Genomic DNA, 9,630 nt, shown 5'->3' with positions numbered 1-9,630 from the left:
TACAGTTTGTCATTGTGTATTGCACTTCATTTGTACACTAGTTGGCACTGTATGATGGGTCACTAGGCACACAGGTGACCAGGAAGTAGGAATGCACAGGTATGCAGTTCTTAGTATGCTCGCTGTTTGCACCTTGGAACAATTATATGCTCCTACAGTAATCAGGTCTGCCTGTATGGAATTGATTTTAAAATTATATTTTTTTCTCTGTTGCTTTTAAATGGGCAAAAGACCCATCCAATATCTACCACTAAATATCAGTTTTGCACGCGTTTTTAAACATTTGTAATCCCACGTGTTAGTGGCTCAGATACTTCTGACTAAGTTATCCAGTACAACAGCATATTATTAGGGAACAAACAATGAAAATGTAACGACCTCAGGGATATTACAAGTAAAACCAAGCATTTAGTAGGCTAAATTAACAGTCCGGTAGGTGGCAGTGATTGTTCTCAGGTATGAGGACAGGGAAACGTATCCCACGCGTGCAAAAGCGCTCTCCCATGTTGAGTAGCGGAGAGGACTCGCCACAGCCAAAGAGCGCTCTGCTGTCAGAGCGAAAGTGTCAGAGTTGCGGGAGCTCAGAAAGTGCATGTGGCTGCGTTCGTCAGTGGTCAGCGCCGCGTACAAGAGGAGTAGGAGCTGGAGAAACATTTCAGAATCCAGTCGAGGTGACCTATAGAAAAACTACGCTCAGGAAAACAGGAGGCTATTGTCAGGAAAGGTGCAACGAAATATTTAAATAGACTTGTGAGCAATGCACTGGCAGCATGGCCAGATGGTTCAGGGAACACCTAGGATTCAAAACTACCAAAGCACCACCTCCGGCGCCCCCGAAACCAGACTACAGACATTGTCACGCCGCTGTGACCGGTACGCCTGGCTACCAACAACCAAGCTCCGGGGCCACATCTCTCTATCCAAGCCCTGCACAGCCGGACATTCTTGCTGCTTACAAACTCCAAAAGGAACTGGACTTCGAAGATCCGTACACGGGAGGAGGAAATATTTCGTTTGGAACTGGTTTGGGCTCTGGGGGGTCGCCGGACATAAAGTATGTGTCACCAAAGCACCGGCTTATAAAGGTGGAAACAATCGAGAAAAGCAACTCTGCTCCGGGCAGCGGTATTGTAGCCCAAGCTGTTGCTGTTGGGAACGTTAAATCTCCCACGTCACCGCCTCCTGAAAATGAGAATAAAGAAAAGGTACGTTTTTTTTTTGTTGCCCTTAGCCTGCCTCTCCAATATCTCACACCAGTAACATTGTAGCTATGCGGCGTCATAGCCTACACAACTTTGAACAAGTCTAAATTGCTTCTTAGATTTGTTTTTAATGTAAGATGTTACAATCTATCCACCTAGGTTCAATTAAAGAGATGGTTAAATTGTTATGTGATGTCGTCATTTTCACTATTCAAACGCATTGATAACCATTGAAAGTGGTCGATTAGATCATGTTACTATCGCGAGGACTTACTCAAACAGGGAAAGGATAATTGAAACCGGCAGGACTACACTAAAAAAAATATAAATGTGACATGCAACAATGAAAGATTTTACTGAGTTCATATAAGGAAATAAGTCAACTGAAATAAGTTAATTTGGCCATAATCTATGGATTTCACTTGATTGGGAATACAGATAGCTTTTAAAACAATAGGGGCATAGATCAGAAAACCAGTCAGTATCTGGTGTGATCATCATTTGCAGCATGACACATTTCCTTTGAGTTGATTGATGTCCAACTCCTCTACAATGGCTGTGTGAAGTTGCAGGATATTGGTGGGAACTGGAACACGCTGTCATACATGTCAATCCAGAGCATCCCAAATATGCTCAATGGGTGACATGTCTGAGTATGTATGTATGTATGCATGCCATTTTCCGCTTCCAGGATGTGTGTACAGCTCTTTGACACGGGGTCGTGCATTATCATGCTGAAACATGAGAAAATTGTGGGTGGATGAATGTCACAATGGGCCTCAGGATCTTGTCATGGTATCTCGGTGGATTCAAATTGCCATTTGATAAAATACAATTGTGTTCGTTGTCCATCGCTTATGTCTACCCATACCATAACCCCAGCGACCACCATAGTGCACTCTGTTCACAACATTGACATTAGCGAACCATTCACCCACACGATGCCGTACACGCAGTGTGCGGTTGTGAGGCCGGTTGGACATACTGCCAAATTCTCTAAAACAAGGATGCGGCTTATGGTAGAGAAATGAACATTCAATTCTCTGGCAACCACTGATGGACATTCCTGCAGTCAGAATGCCAATTACACGCTCCAACTTGAGACATCTGCGGCGTTGTTACAGAACTGCATATTTTAGTGTCCTTTTGTCCCCAACACAAGTTGCACCTGTGTAATGATCATGCTGTTTAATCAGCTTCTTGACAAGCCACACCTGTCAGGTGGATGGATTATCTTGGCAAAGGAGAAATGCACACTAAGGGATGTAAAATACATTTTGTGTACATTTTTGTGTGTATTAAACATTTCTGGGGTCCCTTATTTCAGCTCATGAAACATGGTTTCAACACTTTGTTGCGTTTTTGTATTTTTGTTCAGTGTAGTTCTTTTCAGGTGTTTGTCAATGGCTGGGTCAGTCAGACAACAGCTGCACAGTACATGAGGACTCTAGCTCAGAAATCTTTACTGACACATTTGATTACATTGGATGAAGGAGTGTAGTAGCCTGCATGTCAGTAGGTGAAAGGAAGATACATGCTGTCTTCAAGCATGAAGTTTATTACAATATTTTAAACTCTAACCTTTCAATGAAATGGATAGTTCTGTATGTTGGCAAAGAAGCCCTTAATCATCTTTTTCCCCACAGTCAGATGAACATGTGGATCCCATTTATTTAAAAAATGTTTAACTATACAAGTCAGTTAAGAACAAATTCTTATTTACAATATCTCTGCTTCCAGTATGAAAACATTCCAATGCCATAAAATGGGGGGTACAAATTGGCCAAAACCATTTCTTTTACTTACCCTAAGCAAAATAGCCTACTTCAAGTACACTGAACAAAAATATAAATGCAACATGCAACAATTTCTAAGGAAATCCGTCAATTGAGAGAAATTAATTTGGCCCTAATCTATGGATTTTACTGGACTGGGAATACAGATGTTGGTTACAGATGCCTTTAAAAAACAAAGGTAGGGGTGTGGCTCAGACCCTGTCCGTCTCTGGTCTGACCACCATTTTTTTTTTTTACCTCATGCAGCGCAATTTATCTCCAACGCATGGAGATGATCAGACTTGATTGTGGAATGTTGTCATACTCTTCAATGGCAGTGCGAAGTTGCGGGGAACTGGAACATGCTGTCCATCCAGAGCACCCCAAATACGCTGAATCGGTGACATGTATGGTGAGTATGCAGGCCATGGAAGAACTGGGGCATTTTAAGCTTCCAGGAAGTGTGTACAGATCCTTGCGACATAGGGTCATGCATTATCATGCCGAAACATGATGGCCGGGGATGAATGGCACGACAGTGGTGCTCAGGATCTCGTCACGGTATCTCTGTACATTCAAATCAATAAAATACAATTGGGTTTGATGTCCGTAGCTTATGCCTGCCCATACCGTAACCCCACTGCCACCATGGGGCACTCTGTTTACAACTTTGAAGCAAACCGCTCTACCACACGATGCCATACGCTTTCTGCCATATGCCGGTACAGTTCCTTAAATTTAAGAGATTACAATCTGTCCACCTAGGTTCAATTAAAGAGCTGGTTCAATAGTGATGTGATGTTGGCATTTTCACTATTCAAATGCATTGGTTTCCATTGAAAGCGGTGGATCAGACCACGTTCCATCATGTGGGGACTTATTCAAACAGGAAATGGATTGTTGAAACTGGCAGAACTTAACAGTGTATATTTCACTTTGCACGTTTTCAAATAATCCAGACCAGGTTCATTCAACTCTCTGCTCACCAAGCAAAATCTACACTTTTACAACTATGTCATCTCTGTACCCTAGTCTACTCTGTCCCTGTCATCAACAGATAGTGTGTGGACCGGAGACCGATGGGAAGAATGCTTGCGCAGTCAGTCAGTGTACACCACGTGCCTTGAAGCCTACTGCTTTTTAGGAACACACACTGGTTCATTGGAAGAAACCTGAGACATTCAATGTCAGTGAGGTTAAGGAAGAATGTGATTCTGTTTATGAATGTACATGCCTCTCCCTCCAGCGCAGGCAGGGGGAGGACCCAGGAAAAGCACAAGTGTGTGTGTGTGTGTGTGTGAGAGAGAGTAAAAGTGCGTAACTATTTCTCAACATTGACAACACCCATACTGCGTAACTCAGTCTGCTACTCCCTGTTCTGAAGCACTAATCACCTGTTGCCAGGTATTTGTTTACTCAAGCTTACTATGTCAGACAATCTCATAGTAGTTTAGTTAGAGCACAGCCAAAACCTTATGCAAGTATGCAAAGTAGTGCTGCACATTTACAATTCTGTTATGAAATTCCTTAGTCCCTAATTAAACAGGTTACTTCCTCTTTCCACACGTCCTGTTGTAAGGTGCAGTCTGTTTAGTGTTGAGGGTACCTGCCTGCCATTCCATAGGAGTTTTTCTATTTCAGTTCAACTGGTGGTCATTAAAGTATGCCAGTAAGCAGTGTCGTGCACCAAAGGAACATGGCAATTTGCAAGCTATTTAAAAGCTTGAAAACCTCATTTAATAATTGTACAGTAATTTGTGTATTCAGAAATGGTCTTTTAGTTTCTCGTATGCAGTTGTCATCACATTCAACAATGCAGGGTTTTTGGAATTTTATGATAAACGATGTTCCAGAGCTGACCAAATTAAAATAATTGGAAACTGAAGACTGTTTCCTCACAGTAACTGACTGCTGTTGGCTAATTAAATGGATTACCGCTGTCTCCTGTTAATTGGGGATTATTTTGATCTTGGTAGTCAATTAGGGATGGAATTCTCAAGCAGGAAAATACTGTTGCCTTTGTCTCACCCCCCCCCCCCCCCTTTTTCTTTTCTTTTGCAGTGCAGTGGGCACATGTTGGAGGAGCTGGCAGCCAGGCAGATTGTTCTGTAACATGGTTTAAAAATGTTGCACTCTCAAACATGAACATGATAATATGCTGAAATTGTATCACATCCATGTGAGGGGTAGGTGAGTTAGAGGGATTCTGATTCAGAAGACTGGGTTTTCGTTTAGTACTGTGGTGAAATGGGAGGGGGGTTAAGTAATAATGAGAGCAGACCGTCCCCCACGAGAGTTTGATCACTAGGCAACACAGGCCTTCAACCTTACACGTGCTGGCTTTTCCGACAGACAGGCCAAGGTAATGTTGTCAGGTACTCTTCCAGAAGGATCTATTGTCTTGACCCCTGTAGGGTCTGTCTGCTGAGATGCACAACTGACATTGGTGTAGTGCGAGTGAGAGACCCCAAGTCTGATGGTTATGAACAGGCATGTAGAATAGCCTATTCCGTTTCCAGTAGAACTACCTGTAGAAGCAAATAGGCTTATCAGGTATTACACTGTATTTATTCCACTTGTTGTGGATTTGTTTTTCGTAGACGGTCATCATAATTTGTATCAGTTTTGGAGGATGTCACGGTGAGGATTTTCTAATATAATACCACTAGCCTCTGCCCTTGTCAAAATGCAGCTGAGAATGACTGTTCTACGTTTGGTAACGGAATTACAAAACAAACCATCACTGTTACCAAACGTAGTAACTGCACTGTTCTTCAAGTAAATGTGTTTTTGTAAAATGTTCGGTCAATTGTTAAGTGGACCTTTTGCATAGCGTTGTATGGTTTGTGTAACTTTGATATCATTGGTTTTTGTTTGACATGTCAACGTGAAAAATCGGAGTCTCAGCATCACCCTGTTGCTGTGGAATTGGCCTTTACCAACAACCAGATGTGTAAAATCCTTGCTGCACCATTACTGTGAGAACATATGATTTTCAGCTGGTTTCTCAGTAAAACGGTATGTGTTCTCTGTTCAGATACAGAGGGGTGGTGTAGACAGGCCTTGAGTGTCAGGCAGTTTCATCTGATGATAATGCTGAATTTCCAAACAGCCGTGTTCTGACATGAGCTGCTATTTATTAAGATATTTCACAGTTTGTAACGTAGTGCCATATCAAGGCATGTATTATTCTTAGTTTAGGCCTACAGCATATCAAAGAATGCTAGGATTCTGATCTTAATTACATTTCTTCCACTGAACATGATCTATTGTAGACCTCACAATTTATGGACACTATACAGGAACTGAATTGGCTAGTCAATTGTACTGGCTGGAGTGAAGTGTTTGAATGCTGACTATAGGGAGAGGGAGTGCTAGGAAGAGAGGACCACACCACTGTCTTGTTACAGCCTGAACCCCATTGATGTTTTAATTACTTGACTAGTGGATGCTAATTATATAACTGCTTACCTAATGCTTGTGCTGCCAATAGCAGAGTCTATGCCATCTAGTGTTTTGTCTAATCTTAACCCTCCAAAGCTTTTTCATTCAGTTAAAGGGGGGGGGGATGATACAATGTAGTTCTTCCCTGTGGCTCAGTTGGTAGAGCATGGTGTGTGCAACGCCAGGGTTGTGGGTTCGATTCCCACGGGGGGCCAGTACAATTTTTTTTTTTTAAATGCATGAAATGGTATGAAATGTATGCAAGTCGCTCTGGATAAGTGTCTGCTAAATGACTAAAATGTAAATGTAATGTAAATGTACAGTATGGTGATTACATGAAACTTAGGCCTCCCCCATTATGGCCATTCTGATGGACTCTATTATGGACTTTCTTTTATGACGACAAGCACGTAGGAGCCAGCCACAGGTAAGAGCACCAGCTTGATTTGTTTATTTTTTTAAATGTTTTCCTGTTTCATAATGACAAGACCTTCATGGTAGAGGGAGATGATCAATTATTATCCAGCTAATTTAAATGCTCTCATCATCGCTCTTCCCCCTGGCATGGTCTCGCCTACTCGACTCGGCACTAACTAACTTCTCAAGGACACATGAAAGTGATGACAGGCACAACTTATGAAATGTGTAAACAAAAGTGTTAGTGCCTAAGTCTCCCTTGTAAAATCATGTGGCTAAATATATTGCTGTGTGGCTTTATGAATTCATAAACTGTCCTAAGCACCAGGGTTGCTCTGGCCTTGAGACCCTATGCAGCAGTATTTTAGCCACGTTATACTTCCCACCATGGTCCACGGAAGCAGTTGAGTGAATGGGGCCTCTGAGTCCATAAGCCAGTTTCCGTACACTATCTATGTGTAGAATCAGGCAGTATAGGATCATAAACACAATATAGGCAGCTGTCCCACAGCCAGGTGAGACATTAGATTAGACAGATTTATTTCATGGTTATTTCCTTCTTTTCCTTCCATGTACCTTTAACAGCCATTGACTCAGCAGTTCATAAAGTCAAGTGATGCATTAGCAGCCGGGGAGACCATGGCTTATTTGTTTTGTCATTAACATGTTCTATTCCTGTCCTTGAGACCGATTCCTGTCTCAATTGCCAATCTCCGGTTGTTCATCTCAAAATCCCATTTTCACAAATTCTTTCGTTTCTATGCTTTGTCTTTGTCTTTCCCTGCATACGCATGGCGTTTCTCTACTCTACATGTATATTTGAGCGTGTTGGAATGATGACTGCTACAAGTGGGCATCAGCTGCCTGAGCCTCCCCAACACTCCCCAGCCCAGATCACATCTCAGCTGCCTGAGCCTCCCCAACACTCCCCAGCCCAGATCACATCTCAGCTGCCTGAGCCTCCCCAACACTCCCCAGCCCAGATCACATCTCAGCTGCCTGAGCCTCCCCAACACTCCCCAGCCCAGATCACATCTCAGCTGCCTGAGCCTCCCCAACACTCCCCAGCCCAGATCACATCTCAGATAATGGAATCAGAGCAGGTGCTGTGAGCCAATCGGGTGTTGTTTAGCCAAGTCCTTGAAGGGACAGTCATGTGTAATTAGCTTACGAGTAGCGTCTCAACAGCGTGTGGGGGTTTGAACCGACGCTCTTTAATTTCCCATGGAATAGACATGCTACGGCTTTAGCGCGCGTCCCTTTGTCTTTGGCTTTCTGTTCCAATCTGATTTTGTGTGTGTGTGTGTTCTTGCAGTGGTTTTCCCTCCAGCAGCAGTCTCTTGGTGTGTGGGTAAATCAAGGCTGTTTGACTGGCCTATAGATTAGCAGTGCTTGGGGTTCTGAACTTTTCCTCATCTTCATTCCCTCACTATCTCAGTCTTGCTTTAAAGCCTTGACTCTGGCAATCCTCTCTTCAGGGGGATGTGCCTAGCTCTTTGTTGTTCTGTTTTCTACTGTGCTCCTCTCTCAGTCCTTGTAGTGATAGGAGAAATGTCAGACGTAAACACTACCGGGGCATCTGACCTCCTGGTGGACGGGCACCAGAATCCATCATGTGATGCGTGGGTGTCTCTAGACGTATGAGCAGTCTCATACCTGTCTTACTATCAGATGGAAGCTGACAGGTTCTGATAGCTGGCTTTAGCTGATTGTCAGAGCATTACAGGAAGTGCACTTCTCCTCCCACTCCCACCTCCACACAAACACACGCCTGTTTACTTGCACTGTATCACCAAGGAAGACGTCTGAAAGGAATTGCTTTGTAAGTGTCAAACCTGAAAGGGGTTGTATTGCTGCTTAATTGTCTGCTCTGTGAAAGTCATTTCCAGATCTAACACCCATGGGAGGTTAAATGTTCTCTTTCATTCTTAAAGGGATATTTCTGGTACACATGGAATATGGTCCAGGCAAACAGAGTAGAGGGCACAGAGTACAGTAGGCCTATAGAGTAGGAGTTAAAACATGCTGACCCTTTACTTTTAATGCTCAACAGAGTTTTAAGAATGCAAATAACTATACAGTTAAAAAAATTGAGTTCATGATTACCAGACAGTAGTGATGCACCGATATCACATTTTTGGCCGATTCCGATATTTTCCTTGCCCAAAAAAATAAGAAAACGATACCGATGTTTAACGTTGTAACGGCCTTTTAAGCATTTTAGTACAGTTAGAGGCCAGGGTAGGCCATCATTGTAAATAAGAATTTGTTCTTAACTGACTTGCCTTGTTAAATAAAGGTTACACACACACACTGACCAAAAATGTATTTTGTTGGCATTTACGTATGTCCCCATTACCAGTAAAACATAATCAAAACCTATTTCTTAACTTTATTTGCTGTGCTGTTTCGTTGTTCAGTCGTTTCATTCTCAACCAGGATTTCTATGGGACGCCGTTTGGGTCTTTGCGTGTCAAAAATATACTATTTTGCACTATTTGATGTGTCAAATAAGCTTGTTGACCAATCAGGACCTGAATATAACCGCAAATTCCACTATTGTGCCTAATACTTATTGTGGCTAGCTTCACAACACGTAACCCGGTCAGGTCGAGCCTCACTTGCCAGATGAAGCTAGCTGGCTGCTTATAACATTAGCTTTGGGCAACAGGGTTAAGTAGCTGGCTAGCTTTTTATTTTCATGAACTGAAGTTCAATTTCAATAGGGGAACAACAAGTGGCAACCTAGCTAATATTTACTCACAAGGATTTCTAAATCATTGCTAAGAATA

General features: G+C 42.7%; 1 protein-coding gene across 5 annotated transcripts in view; it reads left to right on the top strand.

The window, feature by feature from the left end:
- The first annotated feature begins 483 nt into the window (after nt 1-483).
- LOC106587230 (SH2 domain-containing adapter protein F) overlaps nt 484-9,630 on the top strand; it is a 112,402-nt gene continuing 103,255 nt past the window's right edge. The window contains exon 1 of one of the 5 annotated variants that reach the window (XR_006762165.1): nt 484-1,205. Coding sequence is in view for 3 of the 5 variants with exons in the window: in XM_014175420.2 (XP_014030895.1) it covers nt 771-1,205 (435 nt within the window). In the remaining 2 variants the exon portion in view is untranslated. Of the gene's footprint in view, nt 1,206-3,227; nt 3,390-9,630 lie in introns of those variants that run through there. The other 4 variants (XR_006762164.1, XM_014175420.2, XM_014175421.2 and 1 more) reach the window with 4 other exon arrangements.

Source organism: Salmo salar, chromosome ssa26, assembly GCF_905237065.1.
Source record: "Salmo salar chromosome ssa26, Ssal_v3.1, whole genome shotgun sequence".
Classification (NCBI taxonomy): domain Eukaryota; kingdom Metazoa; phylum Chordata; class Actinopteri; order Salmoniformes; family Salmonidae; genus Salmo; species Salmo salar.
Note: the sequence above shows the minus strand (reverse complement) of the source record. Positions and strands in the feature narration are given on the sequence as shown.